Source organism: Scomber japonicus, chromosome 10 (assembly GCF_027409825.1).
Source record: "Scomber japonicus isolate fScoJap1 chromosome 10, fScoJap1.pri, whole genome shotgun sequence".
In the NCBI taxonomy this organism is placed as follows: Eukaryota; Metazoa; Chordata; class Actinopteri; order Scombriformes; family Scombridae; genus Scomber; species Scomber japonicus.
The window spans coordinates 209,960-229,541 of NC_070587.1; the positions used below are offsets into that span (position 1 = coordinate 209,960).

General features: G+C 41.8%; 1 protein-coding gene across 1 annotated transcript; it reads left to right on the forward strand.

Annotated features, from left to right (window-relative positions):
• Window positions 1–12,075: 12,075 nt before the first annotated feature.
• On the forward strand, window positions 12,076–17,332 carry LOC128365981 (cysteine-rich venom protein). The gene is made up of 7 exons (XM_053326617.1): window positions 12,076–12,139; window positions 13,210–13,310; window positions 14,231–14,321; window positions 14,639–14,781; window positions 15,902–15,990; window positions 16,992–17,074; window positions 17,196–17,332. The coding sequence occupies exons 1-7, from the start codon at window positions 12,076–12,078 to the stop codon at window positions 17,330–17,332; spliced, it is 708 nt and encodes a 235-aa protein (XP_053182592.1).
• The last annotated feature ends 2,250 nt before the right edge of the window (window positions 17,333–19,582 follow it).

The window sequence follows — 19,582 nt, forward strand, 5'->3', positions numbered from 1 at the left end:
TGAATCGGGGGGGGGGGGGGGGGGGGGGTTCTATCACACAGACAACATTAAGATGTTTTCTTAGCCAGACTGGCAGTGATGTGCTAACATAGTTAACATGCTGAGATAGTGAACATGGTAAACATTATACTCACTTATAATCAGCATGTTAGCACTGTGAGTATGTTAGCATCCTCATGTTAGCATTGTGAGTACGTTAGCATCCTCATGTTAGCATTGTGCATTGTGAGTATGTTAGCATCCTCATGTTAGCATGTAGCTCACAGCACTTCAGTAACAGTGCAGCTCTGCAAATGGGTCAACATCTGCATCATCATATATAAAAAAAAAATAATGCCATACATTTACCTGTTTCCTTTTCATTTACATCAGTTTAGTCTTAACTGTGCACCTTCCTGGATCTGACCCAAAAATGTATAACATGTTCTTTGGCCGAGGAGCATATACATTTTTTACATTTTTTACATTTTTTGTGGGTTTTTCTTTCTTTTTTTTCAGTGAACAAACAGATGAGAAATGTCGGGTTAGCACAGACAGAGCGTGAACTTGAAAAGCAAACAAAAGATGATGCTTGTTAAAAATATTCTCATTGACAAGCTGAGAGAAAGAAAAAAAACCCAACTGAAAAACAAGAGAAACAAAGGAAGACTTGCCTTTTTGATGAGTTGCCATAATTAGCCTACTAATGAAGAGCTCACAAAGCTTTAGACTTGATCATGATCGTGACATTGGTCTCTTCTCAAGGTCTTTTTATTATTTTTTGCCTAACATGAGATGTATTTGGTCCTTTTCCACAGCTGTTGTTTCAAGGAGAGCTCTCATAGTGTTGCAGAGATACAGGAACTTAACTCCAGGCTGCAAATTAATGATACGTCTGTTTTAAAGATGGAGGTTTCCTCTCCGTGTTTTGCTGTCAAACCAGAAGCCCCTACTCCACCTTCACATCAAAAAAGGTTCAATGCTGGAAGGTGAAGAAGGTTGTTCAGGCAGGTCCTGTCTTTAAACCCCCCCCCCCCCGTGGAGAGACCTGAGGTTGCAATTAAAGAACAAAAGAAAGTAAAATGGTTAAGGTTGGATGGAAATGCTTCTTTTCTTTCCTCCAGTGCTTTTAAATTGAGTTAAAAGCACTAATGATCACCAATAGAGTAATTACCAAGAATCTTTATCTGTGGAAAATATTAATTATTGAGATTGCATTTACATGACGTCATCTTTAAAGTCTTCTCTACATTTCAGTGGGTTTATTGTTTAAGACGTTGGACGTGTTTAATGTCCCGTAACTTTGTGAAAGCTTGACCTCAACTGCCAAAACATCCACAGAGGCCAGACTGCTGATATTTCCCCACTGAAAGGAGCCGTGGGACAAGCGAAACGGGTCAGATAGTGTGTGATGAGTTGTAAAGATGAGCAGCCAAGCATAGTGTTTGTGCAAGCTGGTGTTTATGGAAAGCTTCAGTCTTACATGAGTGACTGAGGACTCAGACAGACAGCTGAATGGATGGAAGAGCGGCTCAGGGAGCATAAAGGAGTCTCCTCGTTCTGTGGTGAAATAACAACATGGTTGATTATATTTGAGCTTTCATACAAAGAGCACTTCTGAGTTCTGTCACTGGACCTCGGCTGCTTCCTCGGCTCGGCTGTGACTAGAGATGTGACAGCGACCCCTAGTGGTTAATATGGGAACTGAACCGTGCCTCTTAAATGGAAAACATAAGGAACATCAACATGTCTTTAACCCTCCTGGTGTCCTAGAGTCAAGGAAGGAAGGATGGAAGGAAGGATGGAAGGGAGGAAGGGAAGAAGGAAGGGTGGAAGGGAGGAAGGAAAGGAGGAAGGAAGGAAGGAAGGAAAGCTGGTAGGATGGAAGTTAGGATGGAAGGAAAGAAGGAAAGGAGGAAGGAAGGAAGGAAAGCTGGAAGGATGGAAGGAAGGAAGGAAGGAAGAAGGAAGGAAAGGAGGACAGAGGAAAGAAGGAATGAAGGAAGGAAGGAAGGAAGGAACAGTTAAAACAGACGGGGTCGATTTGTTTCGATTCGAGAAATTACATACACCAAGTCCTTCACATAAAAGGAGCATGAAGTAATGTTAAAAGAAACAAGAACAGGAAAGAAAGAGGAAAGAAAAAAAACATTAATGTAATATTAGATTAAATTAGAGTAAAATAACAATAAAAATAGTACAAAGCTAAAAAATAGATTAAAAACTACCTACAATTAATTAAAATGCAACTATTAAAAGGAGTCCAGTAGTAAATGATAGAAGAGCTAACTAAAAGCTAAAGTGAAGACATAAGGTTTTAACTTTCTCTTAAAAATATTTAATAAACTGGCTTCTTTAACATCCATCAGTAGTTTGTTATATAGGTTTGAGGCATAACTGATAAAGGCTGCGTCCCTGATCCTGTTGTTGCTGGAAACCTTCAATAAATCAGCAGCAGGTGATCACAATGTTCTTGAAGGCAAATAGTTAACAAGGGAGTCGCTGGTCATCGCCCATTAAGAGCTTTGTATGTATGGAAAGGACCTTAAAGTCAATGCTGACTCTATGCATGTATAGTCTCCAAGCCGGAGCCAAGATTATGTCACTAGTTATTTCCTCAGAGTTGACAAAAGAGCTCCAGAAGACATTATATACATGGTACGCCCGCCCCTGTATCAGTCCTTAAATGTCAGACCTGATGTATGTGTTCTCCTTTCAACGCTAAACGGCTGCATTTATATACCACTTTCATCCAAAGCTGCACCTTATCATTTGTCTCTCATTCACCCGTTTACCCGTGATGGCAGCGAGCCGCTCTGCAAGGCGCCGGCTTTTCCATCAGGAGCAATTTGAGGTTCAGTATGTTGCCCAAGGACACTTTGACATGCGGACAGGTGGAGCCGGAGATCAAACCATCCGACCCTGTGATTACTGAACAAGCTGCTCCACCTGAGCTACAGCCGCCCCTTCGTCGCTTGGCTTCCTCGTTAATTAGATAATTATAAATCAACTCTTGCTCATGAGGCAGTCTGTTTCTGAGGGAAAATATGAACTCCTATTGTCTCAAAACCTCTTCAGAAAAAACTGATTGCAGTTTTGTGTTGATTGGATGCAGCTTGTGAATCATATCAGACATAAATACTGATGATGAGTGTTTGGGTTACGGTTAGGGTTAGGGTTAGGGTTATAAAGTCCAAGGTTATGTGATAAATCTCTCAATGTTTAATATCTACATTTCTCAGTATGTGCACTTTAGTGTTCCCACAATGAAATGAAAAATGTAGTGCACATTAAAAGTTGCATGTAGTACTACCTTAAAGGGTTTGCTGCACAATTCAATACTTCACCGCTGATGATGCAAAGTCACAAAATCTGATATTAATACTCAGTACATGGTTAATACGGTGTGAGGGAATACTCAGATCAGCATCACCTGCTAAAATACTGAAATGCTTAACACTACCATTAATATAAAATAACTTTTAACCCTCCTGTTGTCCTCGAGTCAAGGAAGGAAGGGAGGAAGAAGGAAGGAAAGGAGGGAGGAAGAAAGGGAGGGAGGAAGGAAGGAGGGAAGGGAGGAAGAAGGAAGGACAGGAGGGAGGAAGGAAGGAGGGAAGGGAGGAAGAAGGAAGGAAAGGAAGAAGGGAGGAAGAGAAGAAGGAAGGGAAGAAGGAAGGAAGGAAGGAAGGAAGGAAGGAAGGAAGGTTAATAAGGCTTCAGTAATGACTCACAGGTATGGATGATACTGATTGATCTATATCTGTTGACAGCTTATATAACATCTTAAAGATTTTAATACATAATGTTTCTTTATATATGATAAAAGTGAGAAGCTACCAAAGCTATTTTATTACTTTACCTTCTGAAATGTATGAATGCAGCTTTTTTATTATATATTTCAGAGTTAGAGGAAGCTGTCAGCTGTAAATGATCGGGCAGTGTGCATCCAGTAGTATATTTCTAAAGAGGCCCCTGACTGTAATACATTATAATAAGACTATAATACATTATAATCTGATTTCCCAACAAAAGATTTCAATCTTTCTGACGTTATTTCCACTGAGCCGTTCTGCTCCCAGCTGTCAGTGTCTGCCCGGGGAGTCCGTCTGCAGCTGCACTCAAAGCTTTCCTGTAATGGCGACTATTACTTTAAGTGGAGCGCCTTCATTGGTACAAGGAACCCTAACCCTCATGTGAAGGCATATCTCAATGTATACGTAACGCCATGAGTACATAAAGCACTGCACCCATGATATCCATCACGCTGACACTGGAGAGCACACTCACCGTGGTTTGCATTTCTTAACGAGGTCACATTTTAAAAGGAGTTTAAGTTCCAGCGTCGTGAAGCTTTATCAAACTTTAAAATTACTTTACATCACTTCTCAGATTAGCACCTCATTTAAAGCTGCAATAATATATTCTATATCTTATTTTTAACCTTCCTGTCGTCTTCCCGGGTCAAATTGACCCCGTCTGTTTTGACTATTCCTTCCTTCCTTCCTTCCTTCCCTCCTTCCGTCATTTCTTTCCTTCCCTCCTTTCCTTCCTTCCTTCCCTTCCTCCTTCCCTCATTTCCTTCCTTCCTTCCTTCCCTCCTTCCTCCTCTCCTTCCTCCCTCCCTCCCTTCCTCCTCTCCTTCCTTCTTTCCCTCCTTCCTCCCTCCCTCATTACTTTCCTTCCCTCCTTCCTTCCTTTCCTTCCTTCCTCCTCTCCTTCCTCCCTACCTCCCTTCCTCCTCTCCTTCCTTCTTTCTCCCTTCCTTCCTCCTTTCCTTCCTTCTTCCTCCCGAGTCTATTTATTCTCTATATATAATGACAGTATCGCTGATGGTGACAACCCAAAGAGAATTATAACCAGACTGCGCAGTTTCCCGTCGGCTCTGCAGAGCTTTATAATCCTTCAGATCATTGTGGGTTTACAGCCCACCGCTTTATTGTGGTTCAATCTCACCGCTCTCATCAGGCTTGTTTTTCAGCCGCAAGAGAAAGCCGGTTTCATTTAAACAGCTTTTAAACCCTGCTACTGTGCACTAAACCCTACTACTGTGCACTAAACCCTGCTACTGTGCACTAAACCCTGCTACTGTGCACTAAACCCTACTACTGTGCACTAAACCCTGCTACTGTGCACTATATACATGCCCACTAAACCCTGCTACTGTGCACTATATACATGCCCACTAAACCCTACTACTGTGCACTATACACATGCCCACTAAACCCTGCTACTGTGCACTATATACATGCCCACTAAACCCTACTACTGTGCACTATATACATGCCCACTAAACCCTGCTACTGTGCACTATATACATGCCCACTAAACCCTACTACTGTGCACTATACACATGCCCACTAAACCCTACTACTGTGCACTATATACATGCCCACTAAACCCTGCTACTGTGCACTATATACATGCCCACTAAACCCTGCTACTGTGCACTATACACATGCCCACTAAACCCTACTACTGTGCACTATATACATGCCCACTAAACCCTGCTACTGTGCACTATACACATGCCCACTAAACCCTACTACTGTGCACTATATACATGCCCACTAAACCCTGCTACTGTGCACTATATACATGCCCACTAAACCCTACTACTGTGCACTATATACATGCCCTCTAAACCCTGCTACTGTGCACTATACACATGCCCACTAAACCCTGCTACTGTGCACTATATACATGCCCACTAAACCCTACTACTGTGCACTATACACATGCCCTCTAAACCCTGCTACTGTGCACTATATACATGCCCACTAAACCCTGCTACTGTGCACTATATACATGCCCTCTAAACCCTGCTACTGTGCACTAAACCCTGCTACTGTGCACTATATACATGCCCACTAAACCCTACTACTGTGCACTATACACATGCCCACTAAACCCTACTACTGTGCACTATATACATGCCCACTAAACCCTACTACTGTGCACTATACACATGCCCACTAAACCCTACTACTGTGCACTATATACATGCCCACTAAACCCTACTACTGTGCACTATACACATGCCCACTAAACCTAAACCCTGCTACTGTGCACTATATACATGCCCACTAAACCCTAATACTGTGCACTATATACATGCCCTCTAAACCCTGCTACTGTGCACTATATACATGCCCACTAAACCCTACTACTGTGCACTATACACATGCCTACTAAACCCTGCTACTGTGCACTATATACATGCCCACTAAACCCTGCTACTGTGCACTATATACATGCCCACTAAACCCTACTACTGTGCACTATATACATGCCCACTAAACCCTGCTACTGTGCACTATATGCATGTCCTCTAAACCCTGCTACTGTGCACTAAACCCTGCTACTGTGCACTATATACATGCCCACTAAACCCTACTACTGTGCACTATACACATGCCCACTAAACCCTACTACTGTGCACTATACGCATGCCCACTAAACCCTACTACTGTGCACTATACACATGCCCACTAAACCCTACTACTGTGCACTATACACATGCCCACTAAACCCTACTACTGTGCACTATATACATGCCCACTAAACCCTACTACTGTGCACTATATACATGCCCACTAAGCCCTGCTACTGTGCACTATATACATGCCCACTAAGCCCTGCTACTGTGCACTATATACATGCCCACTAAACCCTGCTACTGTGCACTATACACATACCCACTAAACCCTGCTACTGTGCACTATACACATGCCCACTAAACCCTGCTACTGTGCACTATACACATGCCCACTAAACCCTACTACTGTGCACTATACACATGCCCACTAAACCTAAACCCTGCTACTGTGCACTATATACATGCCCACTAAACCCTACTACTGTGCACTATATACATGCCCACTAAACCCTGCTACTGTGCACTATACACATGCCCACTAAACCTAAACCCTGCTACTGTGCACTATACACATGCCCACTAAACCCTACTACTGTGCACTATACACATGCCCACTAAACTTTAGTCTTTGTGCCCAAGTAGCATAAAGACAAAGTTAGCCGGTTGGATGTAGTGGAGCATTTAGCAGCTGCAGAGATATTTCCCTCAGGAGTTAGAGGAGAAAACACCCTGAGGTAAACGGAGAGTTAATATCGGCTTTACATTCATCACATGGGCAGAAACACGACTCTGAGTGAATGCTGATTTTCTGTCTGCTGAATGTCTGAAGGCTGTTTTTGCTTACATGCTCATCATATCAGCTTTACGATGATGTCATTCATGTTGCATTTCCTCTAAGTAGCAACGGGTCAATGCAAGTTTAATATCTTTTTAGTCGTATTTAAATTTCAGTCGTTTGTAATATTACAGAAATAAAACAATGTTCTGAAAGCTGCGGGGAGGCAGCTGTAAACACGTGGTCGCCATGGTAACCCTTCCGTTGCCACCGGCTCCCCCGTCTCATCCAACTGAGCTGCTGCTGAGTGTGTGTGTGTGTCTGATGTGATGGATGTTTAATGCTAGTGTGTGTGTGTTGTTGTTTGTTTTTTGCTTTTTTTGGGGGGGGGGGTGGGGGTGGGGGGTTATTTCACATCTTTACCTCCTTCTGTCTAAATATCAAGATATCAGACAACCTGTCTGTGTGTGCGTCTCACTGAGTGATGAGAAGACAGACCTTTGTATCTGAGAGTGTGATAATATCAGCTGTATGTGAAGCAAGTTTCTCTTTTATTTTGGCGGGATTGGCCGGGTTGAACTATATCTGACCTCTATTAACTGAAACATAAAGTAGTCAATCAGAAGTCAGAGAGAGTATGTATGTATGGAAGACCACACGAAATAGTAATACTGCATTTAATCATATTATCTTTAATTATAATATTAAAAATTAATTAGAAAGAGAAACATAGAAGAACTAAATGACTCCAAACTTAAACTCCACAAGCTCCAGTAGGACTTTTCTGTCTTTGACCACTGAGACTGTTTGACTCCAGCAACCACTCATACTCTATTAACAAATACCATAATGGTGCATTAAGTAGAGAGGTGATAGCAGAACAAAGCTCGTTGTGTATTAAGTGACATAATCAAACCTACAGAGGGGAAGGTTTTATGTTCTGAACACACAAGGTCGCTCCAAAGATAAAAATATGTTCACGCCGAGCTTCTCACACAGCCGTCCAAGTTGGGTTTTATTATTTCACAAGTTAATTAATACTTTATTTCATAAGTTATTTTAATTAAAACTCTATAATTATTCCTCATGTTTCCTGAATGTAGCTTTTTATTCTGGATAGCTGTTAATACTACTTCCATGTAACACAATATATCACTAATTTGAAGTAAAGACCTTCTTATATTACAGTGATGAGAAATGTGCTTTTATTTTGACGACTTTAATTCTATTTGTTTGGTTTTCTGAAATCAATGAACTTGCAATTTATCTATCTTCTTTATGAAGGTTTTTACTTTCCATAACAATTATTACTCATCATGAAAATCACCTACTTTAACTATTTTTTACCCACCAAGGCAAAGTTTTAAATGCTAAAGCAGCATTTCAGAATAAGACTTTAACTTTTTTACATTTTTTTAAATTGTCAACAAATCTCATGTGCAGAGTCAAACTATATATATACATATATACATACATATATTGTGTGCATATCCAATTCCTGATATATCGAAACACTTCTAACGATATAACAGATTTAGATGTTATTTATAAGCACTTGTTAAAGGGATACTACCTTAATTATTCTCATTATCTCAGTCAATAGATCTCTGTCCTCTACAAACAGACAATGACTGGGTTTATGGGTTTATTAAGTAATACTGTTTAAAGTCAATGATAAATAATAAAACACAATGTAAAATGAATATATTATTATTGAAATGTTAAAATGAATGGAAGATGGTGGAATGAACTCTACAGCCTACAGTTACCGACAATGAGACTAATATTGTATTCAATTCTAAATTAATTTAATGTCTCCGTCTGACACCGACCCAGTTATGAACAAATGACACAGATGTCTTAGCCTAATTTCTGGCAGTGGGGAGAATCAGCTGTCAGTGCGGGGGGGGCTGGCGTGGATCACCATGGCGACTGGCTGCAGCGACAGATGGGCTGGTTCACTTTGGTTCATATCTTAATTACTTTTCTTTTTAAATGAGTTATGTAACATCCAGTTCTCCACTACTCTTCCCAGTGTCATTTCTTTAAAATATATTATTAATTCCTTTTGTGATCAGTAGGTGACATCATGAAGCCGAGGGGATCAATGCAGGTCACATGATCATGGGACCTAACGATGACATCATCAGTGGTTCGGCTGCTACAAGTTCAGTTTGCAGGATGCTGAAGATGCTTTGTGTGTTCATCAGGTAAATGAAATAAAGGTAATTAAATGAAATAAAGGTAATTAAAGGGATGTAAAGGTAAAGTCTACATTAACATTTTATGTGGTTTAAGGAAAGTTTGGATGAGTTGTTTGAGCCGTTAGAAAGTGTTGTAATTCTTCAGCATGTCCTCGATAACGGCGATCATGTTTTCAGTCTGTGGAGAGAACTTCCTGTTACAGCAGATGCCACCGTGTGTGTGTGTGTGTGTGTGTGTGTGTGTGTGTGTGTGTGTGTGTGTGTGTGTAGGAGCTTCACTACATTGGTGTAAATCTGCTTTACAAGGAACTGCTCTCCTAAGACTGAAAACGTGCTCGCTGGTATTAGAAATAAACTTGACTGTTAGCCATTTTTAAACCAACCACCATGGCCGAGCTCTTCAGGGAGAAGGAAGAGTTACCAACGGCAGCCATGTGGATCAGCGCGTTACCAACGGCAACCATGTGGGTCAGCGTGTTACCAACGGCAACCATGTGGATCAGCGTGTTACCAACGGCAACCATGTGGATCAGCGTGTTACCAACGGCAACCATGTGGATCAGCGTGTTACCAACGGCAACCATGTCGATCACAGCGTGTTACTAGAGGCAGGTTGTGGGTCAGCGTGTTGGTTTATAGATCTGAGGTCGACTGCATTGAGGAATACGATAGATCAGGCTTTGAATACAAGCACAATACTTGTAAGTAGGATTAATTCATTGTTGGTTTAAATGATTTGGAGGCTGAACAAGCTTCAAACACATTGATATTAATATTTACTTTATTAAATTATGATTAGTTTCTTATTGATGATGAAACATTAGCATCTCTGAGACATATTTGGCTGTTTTGGTGTCCAGTACATTCATGAAGGCACCAAAACCTTTACGTTGTTGGCCGAATAAACAGAAATACACGTGTTCCATTTTTCCAGTTTATATAACATTTAAGATATGTTTAAGATATGTTTAAGATATGTTATCTGGTGTTTCACCTCCAAGCTTATAGTACAACTTCAAAGACAGCCGGTCTGAATATCTGTTTGTTTTTTCAAGCAAATAGAAAATGGACACAAACACGAACCCACTCGACTGGTTGTTCAACACAAGACATTTAATCTACGAGCAAACACAATAAAATTGTAAAAATTTGCATTTCCCAATCCCTACTCCCACATAATGGCCAGAACCATGTTTTTAATGTATTGTATTTTCTTCTAAAGCAAACACAGGGCGCGTCTTCAGCATGCATGACCTGCAGCACCTTAATCCCTTCACACACACCACCATACAGCTCTGGCTTGTATCTACCAATGCTCCCTTTCTTTTATTTATCTTGACCTTCTTTCTGTTGTCTGCTGTGTAAACCCAATAAATCAGGTAGTCACATACACCCCAGGGCTTAACTAGTCCTCTTTACTGCCTGTCAGTTTCTCTCATTTGAATAAAAAGCCTCTTCCACGCAGACACACTTGTTTTTGTCCACGAGCCGTTGCGTAAAGTCTGGAGGGACCGTTACTGATCCTGTGATGGCGTGAGCTGGACCTATAAAAGGAGGGAGGGTTAGTAGTCCCAGCTCACCTCCACCTCTCCGAGACCAAGGAACTCACCTCCACCTCTCCAAGACCAAGGAGCTCACCTCCTCCTCTCCAAGACCAAGGAGCTCACCTCCTCCTCTCCAAGACCAAGGAGCTCACCTCCACCTCTCCAAGACCAAGGAGCTCACCTCCTCACCTCCTCCTCTCCAAGACCAAGGAGCTCACCTCCGACCAAGGAGCTCACCTCCTCACCTCCTCCTCTCCAAGACCAAGGAGCTCACCTCCACCTCTCCGAGACCAAGGAGCTCACCTCCACCTCTCCGAGACCAAGGAGCTCACCTCCACCTCTCCAAGACCAAGGAGCTCACCTCCTCCTCGAGACCAAGGAGCTCACCTCCACCTCTCCAAGACCAAGGAGCTCACCTCCACCTCTCCAAGACCAAGGAGCTCACCTCCTCCTCTCCAAGACCAAGGAGCTCACCTCCACCTCTCCAAGACCAAGGAGCTCACCTCCTCCACCTCTCCAAGACCAAGGAGCTCACCTCCTCCTCTCCAAGACCAAGGAGCTCACCTCCACCTCTCCGAGACCAAGGAGCTCACCTCCTCCTCTCCGAGACCAAGGAGCTCACCTCCACCTCTCCAAGACCAAGGAGCTCACCTCCTCCTCTCCGAGACCAAGGAGCTCACCTCCACCTCTCCGAGACCAAGGAGCTCACCTCCTCCTCTCCGAGACCAAGGAGCTCACCTCCTCCTCTCCGAGACCAAGGAGCTCACCTCCTCCTCTCCGAGACCAAGGAGCTCACCTCCGACCAAGGAGCTCACCTCCTCCTCCTCTCCAAGACCAGTCAGCTCACCTCCACCTCTCCAAGACCAAGGAGCTCACCTCCACCTCTCCGAGACCAAGGAGCTCACCTCCTCCTCTCCGAGACCAGCTCACCTCCTCCTCTCCGAGACCAAGGAGCAGCTTCGGCTCTCAGCTCAGAGTCCTTCACTGTAAGATTACTTTTATTTAAACTTTATTTCTTGCATGTATTTTAAAATGGGAAAATCAATTCAGACAACACGTTGATCTAAAACTGTAATGATATGTATAATGATATATTAATATATAATATCATACATACAGTTCATCTAGTTTGTAGTTTTTCATCATTTTACTTTGTTTTATTTAGATCGGCATCTTCCCTTCCTGTCTGGGAACATGTTTGCTCTCCTGATTTGCATCTTGACTTTGCATCAAGTGCACTCAGCTTGTGTTGTGGTAAGTAGAATTATAATAATATTATAAAGTAATAACAGTGTAAACAGTTTAAACACATATATCTTAGGATGTTGTAATGCAACATGTTATTGAAGTGTTGGGAAGAAACTGATGAAAAATAAGTACTAATACTGCACTGAGTGTTTCTATTTTGGGAGATTTCACGATGTTTTGGACAGAAGCCAAGACTATCTATGACAGAATACAAGTTAGAATATGAAAAATGAATTAATTAAATAGTTATTATTGATTTTAATCACATTGGAAAGTTAAGTCAAAGTTAAAATGCTTTTAAAGGGGTGAAATATTCTGTAATTAGCCTTTTTATAGCATTATTCCTTTCTGGTACAAACACTTTTACATAAATAAAGAATATGCTTAGTTTTCCTCCTCTGATATATTATATTATATATTATATTATATATTATATTATATACTCATATGATACCACAGAATGAATATTAAGCAATAATGAACAAGAACTTGTATTTCTTCTCATTTCATGCACTCTGCCGCTTGCTGTACCGTGATGTCTCCACAGCGAGGTGAGACATGTTTAACTTTACAAAGGCTTTTCATTTTCCAGCATCATTGAAACCAAGTCACCCAATAAGATTAATAAGATTATCGGATTTGAAGCAATCCTTTTATGTCACGCCGTTCCTGAGTAATTACACCAGGATGTGTTTGTGAGTCATATCGTGGGTATTCAGCCGCCAGAGTAAATATCACTCTTCATTATGTCTTTAATCTGCTGTGTACTTACTGCTTTTAAGCATTTTAACCGTGTGTGTGTGTCCCTGTGTGTGTGTGTGTGTGTATATGTGTGTGTGTGTGTGTGTGTCTGTGTGTATATGTGTGTGTGTCTGTGTGTATGTGTGTGTATATGTGTGTGTCTCTGTGTATATGTGTGTATGTTTGTGTGTATGTGTGTGTCTGTGTGTGTATGTGTCTGTGTGTATATGTGTGTGTGTCTCTGTGTGTATATGTGTGTGTGTGTGTATATGTGTATGTGTGTGTGTGTGTATATGTGTGTGTTTGTGTACATGTGTGTGTATGTGTGTGTGTCTGCAGACATTTGTCCAGGAAACACGAGCGTCCAGGCCGAGATAGTCGACGTGCACAACGCCTTCAGGAGAGCGGTGCAGCCCACTGCCTCCAACATGCTGAGAATGGTCAGTGCTGCTTTATACTGGCAGAGTAAAAGCTGCTGAGATAACATTTACATGTAATACTCTCTCCTAGGAAAGGAGGAAGGAAGGAAGGAAAAGTAGGAAGGAAGGAAAGGAGTAAGAAGGGAGGGAGGAAAGGAGGAAGGAAGGAACTACTTACATACTAAAAGTGGCTGAGATAATATTTACAAATAATCCCCCCCCCCCCCCCCCCCCCCCCCACACACACACACATTTGTGGGAAGCAATAAAACAGTTAAGTAAGGCGAGGTCTTCTGAGCGCGGAGCCTGAGAATCATCAATAAAAGAATCATAAGAAGTTTTAAATCAGGTTGTAAAGTTTGTTACGAGCTGACCGACCCGTAGTCCTGATGCAGTAACTTCCTGCTCATCTATAAAGTAAAAGCCGTAGATGATAAAGAAGTTACAAATCATATATGAATGCTTTATGAATGGGTTTGTCATAGAGGGGGGAAGGTGATGTAATTTAATTTGAACCTATTCAATAAGAAGAGAATGAAGCCTAAACACTAGAAACACACTTTAAACTCTCAATCTGACAGCAAACAGAATAAAGATGTGTTCTTTCTTTTCTAAAGAGTTGGATGTGTTGAGGTTTAAGGTTCCTGCAGAGGAGTAATAAAAAGAGAAGGTGTGTTTGCATTGGAGCTCAGGTTTGGTGTTAGTCTGTATGAAAAGCAAACCAACTGGTCTCAAGAAGAAGAAGAAGAAGAAGGAGGCCACTTGAGTCAAAGCCATTTCACATCTTAAGAGTTGGGTTAGGGCGTGGAACATATTTTAAAAGTTCATCTTCATCTTTCAAACCCGCAAGTGAGCTGCTTCTCTAAACCGATATCTCACAGGAGAATGGATCTTTTCTTTTTTCACATTGTGGACGTCAGTGTGTTTGCTTCCTCTCACAGAGCTACAGCGAGGACGTAGCAGTCAGCGCTCAGGCCTGGGTGGACCAATGCGTTCTAGCTCACGGACCACCGAGCACCCGCATGCTCAACGGTATTCCTCTTTTCTTCCCTTTTACCTTATTGGCCGTACACCAGGACCTTTAATAGTCCCTCAGCAGTCAGTGTGAAGCTTCCTGTGAACTGAACAACCTGGTGGTGATTGATGGAGTGAACATTATCTTATCTCCAGTCTTAAAACCTTCTTTTAATAACTAATTACACCGATCTGTTATCGTTAAGCAGATTATTCTTAATAAGCATTTTAGAGATTGTGTTTTTATCTAAATAAATTCATCTACTTGGACATGAAATTAAAACCGTGTATGTGCAGACACCCATTAATCAACGCTGTCGTCTGTTTCTCTCCAGGATACGAATTAGGCGAGAATCTGTTTTATACGGGTTCTCCGTCCTCGTGGACCGCCGTCATCAACGCCTGGCACAGCGAGGTGGGAAACTACCTGTACCCAAAAGGATCCATCAACAAGAAATCTATCGGTCACTACACACAGGTAACACCTACCTGTTGCCACGGTAACAGTATTATTATAAGGTCACTACACACAGGTAACACCTACCTGTTGCCACGGTAACAGTATTATTATAAGGTCACTACACACAGGTAACACCTACCTGTTGCCACGGTAACAGTATTATTATAAGGTCACTACACACAGGTAACACCTACCTGTTGCCACGGTAACATCATTATTAAATCTATCGGTCACTACACACAGGTAACACCTACCTGTTGCCACGGTAACATCATTATTAAATCTATCGGTCACTACACACAGGTAACACCTACCTGTTGCCACGGTAACATCATTATTAAATCTATCGGTCACTACACACAGGTAACACCTACCTGTTGCCACGGTAACAGTATTATTATAAGAGATGCTGCAGGGAACACTTTAACCCTCCTGTTGTCCTTGAGTCAAGGAAGGAAGGAAAGATGGAAGGAAGGAAGGAAGGAGGAAGGGAGGAAGGAAGGATGGAAGGAAGGAAGGAAGGATGGAAGGAAGGGAGGAAGGAGGAAGGGAGAAAGAAGGAAGGAAGAAGGAAGGAAGGATGGATGGAAGGAAGGGAGGAAGAAGGAAAGAAAGGAGGCAGGAAGGATGGAAAGGAGGAAAGGAGTTAGGTAGGAAAGAAGGAGTCTATTGTAGTACACACACACACACACACACACACACACACACACACACACACACACACACACACACACACACACACACACACACACACACACACACACACACACACACACACACACACACACAGAGCAGACAAACCAGATACAGGCTCCAGAGAGGACCACCATAGCTGGAGTGTAATCTGCAACTTCACCACTAGATGTCTCTAAATCCTGCACACCTGTCCTACAGAGGGAGGTGATGTGTGATATCTAGCTACAATCATAAACACTCATTATTGTGTTTAAATGTGGTCATCTCTCTTTTAGACAAAAAAAGAAGAATTTTAATCCATTTTCACACTTTCACTACAAATATTTATTATCATGTGTTTGCCAGACTGAGAGAGAGATTAGCTTTGATGACTCATGTTGAACAAACATTATGCATCACTATTCAAACTGAAATCAGTCGTGTGTTCTGTCTTTGCCGTCAGGTCGTCTGGAACAGCTCCTACAAAGTCGGCTGTGGGATGAAACTGTGTCCTAACGGCATCTATATCTACGGCTGCCATTACTACAGAGCGTAAGTCACCCTCATTCACTCACTGCTTTTACATGTGACTTCAGAGAGAGCTTAACACTACGACGGTGTATTAGAGACATATAATAAATAAATACTGACCTGTCTCTGACTTTATAAAGCTGCAAATGTGTGAGAAATATAAAGTCTTTTCAAAGCCAGGATGCTTAGACAGTAAATTTTGCAGAGTTAAATCAACACTTAAAGAGTTAAATCAACACTTAAAGAGTTAAATCAACACTTAGATTTAACACTTAAAGAGTTAGATTTAACACTATTTAACTTTTTAAGTGTTGATTTAACTCTGCAGGATGTACTGTGTAGGGTGCTATGGTGATTCTGGGCTAAGATAACAAGTATCTCCTTAAGACTGTAAAATTTAATTTGAGTTAATTTACCAGCAATATATTTACAGTGTTTATGCAGTTAAGTAGTTATATATATATATTATATATATATATATTTGTGCTTAAGTATTTACATATTTACAGATTCAGATAGTTACACCAGCATCTTTTGAAACAGTTAAGATCTTGAATGTGTTTCTGTGGTTTTACCTCTTTACATTAGTCTAGGTCTAAGTGGTTCCTGGCCTCTGATTGGTGGGGTTAGTCACCTGAGGGTGAGAGACGAGGAAGTACGGTGGTTGTTGTATTCTGATGCTGGGAGCTACAGTAAAGGGTTAGGGTTGGGGGGGGGGGGGGGGTTAGGGTTAGGGTTAGGGTTAGTTCTGCCTAAAAGTCATCTGTCTCCATCCTGCTGTTTCCTCTCATGAAGAGTGTCCAGATACCACCTATCGAACCCTCACGTTACTAAACCCACCTGAAAAGTACAATTTTACAAAGTGAGGCTTTTCTTTTTTTTTATATCTATGGCCCTAAAACACCATCGTATAACAGTGGTACAATAAACATGTCTATGTATTGAATCAGGGGTTAGTCCAGTGCTAAACAGAGTGAAGTAAAAATATATATTTATAGATATATTTCTAATTTATTCAACAGAGGGAACTTCAAAGGATGGCCTCCATATAAAGCCGGACCCTCGTGTGCTTCCTGTCCCAATAACTGCGTAGACAAGCTTTGCAGTAAGTCTCTCATATTTAAATAATACATATAATACTCTCTGCATGCTGAGATGAGACTCATATTACTACGTACTGAGGTAGAGGAACCTTTTTAATGTGCTTTGTGTGTTGTGTGTTGCAGCTAACCCTTGTCCTTACATCAACAAGTACATCAACTGTCCCCAGATGAAGAGCTCGACCGGCTGTGGGAACAAGCTGGTGTCGACTTGGTGTCCGGCTTCCTGTCAGTGCGCCACTCAAATCATTCCTATCGCCTAAAATACCCTAACCCTAACCCTTCAGTCCACAAACTTTAACTTTGTACTTTAACCCAAAGCAGTTCACATTGTTGTTGGTTCCTGTGTGAAAAACAAGCCCCCCCCCCCACCCCCCCGACACAAGCACCACAAACATGTCTGGATGAATCTGGTTGAGTATCGATCGCCTTCAGATGAAGAGATGTTTTAGGTTTAGAGTTATAAGCTATTTATTTTAACCCTTGTGTCGTCCTCCCGGGTCAAATTGACCCCATCTCTCTTTTGACTGTTCCTTCTTCCCTCTTTCTTTGCTCCCTCCTCCTTCCTTCCTTCCTTCCTTGTTTCCTTCCACCTTTCCTCCCTCCCTTCTTAATCCTTTCCTTCCTTCCTCCTTTCCTTTTTCCCGTCCTTCTCGCCTAAATTCCTTCCTCTTTTTGTCCTTACTCCTTTCTTTCCTTCCTTCCTTCCTTCCTTCCTTCCTCCTTTCCTTCCTTCCTTCAGTCCTTTCTTGACCTGAGGACAACAGGAGGGTTAATCAAGCCCCTGTGGGTCATGAGACATATTTCCAGTTTTAATGCATTATGTTGATTTCATTCACCTCTGAGGGGGACATCTCTCATTCTGTGTCACAAACTGCAGAAATATAAATCAAATATATGAGTTTTATATATAATTATACATGAAGGAATACATTAAAAAGCCTGTGGTGTGGTGTCTGCAGGAAAAGGAATGAAGGCATCTTATGGAAATAAGCATTAAATGATTTTGATGTCATTCTGCAAACATGAATGCAGCATTATATTGTACAGTGACCATTATGGTGTTTTATTACATTTACATTATATTTACAAGGGGAGAACAAATGCACATGTTTTATAATTAAACCCTTTTATCAGGTTTCACTTTATATGTCTAGCGTGTCCCTTTATTATCTACGTATCCGATGTTAATACTCAGTCAGCTCGATGTTCTGCATTAAAACTTGTAACTGTGATAGTTCTTCATTATGTGTTCTTATTACAGCCATCTGTACCATACTGTCTGCTACCATACTGTCTGCTACCATACTGTCTGCTACCATACTGTCTGTACCATACTGTCTGCTACCATACTGTCTGTACCATACTGTCTGCTACCATACTGTCTGCTACCATACTGTCTGCTACCATACTGTCTGCTACCATACTTCAATATTAAAACATGTTGACCAGCTGCCAGCTAACATCATCACTTTACAAAATTCATTTTCATCGTATATCAAAAGCAACTTCAAACACCAGATGAAGCACCGGATGCTAATCTTTACTCACAGTAAGTGTGTAAATGTGACAGATTGCTGGTTTAAGTGACTCTCAGCCTGTCGAATACTGATACTGTACCGTGTGTTATCAGCCATGCCTTTAGCTGGGGTCAGAGCTGCCATGCCTTTAGCTGGGGTCAGGGCTGCCATGCCTTTAGCTGGGGTCAGGGCTGCCATGCCTTTAGCTGGGGTCAGAGCTGCCATGCCTTTAGCTGGGGTCAGGGCTGCCATGCCTTTAGCTGGGGTCAGGGCTGCCATGCCTTGAGCTGGGGTCAGAGCTGCCATGGCTCTGGTTATGATTGCTTACTGACCAGTACAGCTGCTAACAGGAGGCTAAAGCTAATCAGACACTCAGCTGATATAAGTATGAGTATGATATGAGTATTAATATTGAACGCTCTGAGTAAAGTTGAGAGATCAAACTGCAATCTAGAGATTTTCACACATTGAAATTAGACGATCATTCACAGTGTTGGGCTTTAAACCAGAGCAGGTGCAACCTAATAACCTCTCCCCCAACAGCAGAGCACAGGGAGCATCTCCACTTACAGTAAATGTGCCATTTTTAGTGTTTCACCTCGCTCACACACACACACACACACACACACACACACACACACACACACACACACACACACATCACAGATTCAGAGGGAAACTGTTTTAGTGACTTGCACAACAGTTGCCAAGAGAAGGCCGGTGCCAGCTCCTCTGTAACAATCAGAGCACAGCCAAGTGTTTCATGAGCACTGAGTAAACACACACACACACACACACACACACACACACACACACACACACACACACACACACACACACACACACAATACCAAAAAAAATTGAGGTTTTTTTCAAAGGACGTGTTTTACTATTTTACTATTTTACTATTTTTCTAATCTGTCTTGTCAGTCATGCATACTGACACTGACTCATGGACCCTGACACATGTTTTCTAGCTTTAACCACTTAACG

Excerpts from the sequence above, each read along its gene's own strand:
- LOC128365981 (XM_053326617.1), top strand. The coding sequence starts at position 12,076 with ATGTTTGCTCTCCTGATTTGCATCTTGACTTTGCATCAAGTGCACTCA. Across the intron at positions 13,311-14,230 it reads CCTCCAACATGCTGAGAATG|AGCTACAGCGAGGACGTAGC; the intron begins GTCAGTGCTGCT and ends TTCCTCTCACAG. Across the intron at positions 17,075-17,195 it reads CTGCGTAGACAAGCTTTGCA|CTAACCCTTGTCCTTACATC; the intron begins GTAAGTCTCTCA and ends TGTGTGTTGCAG.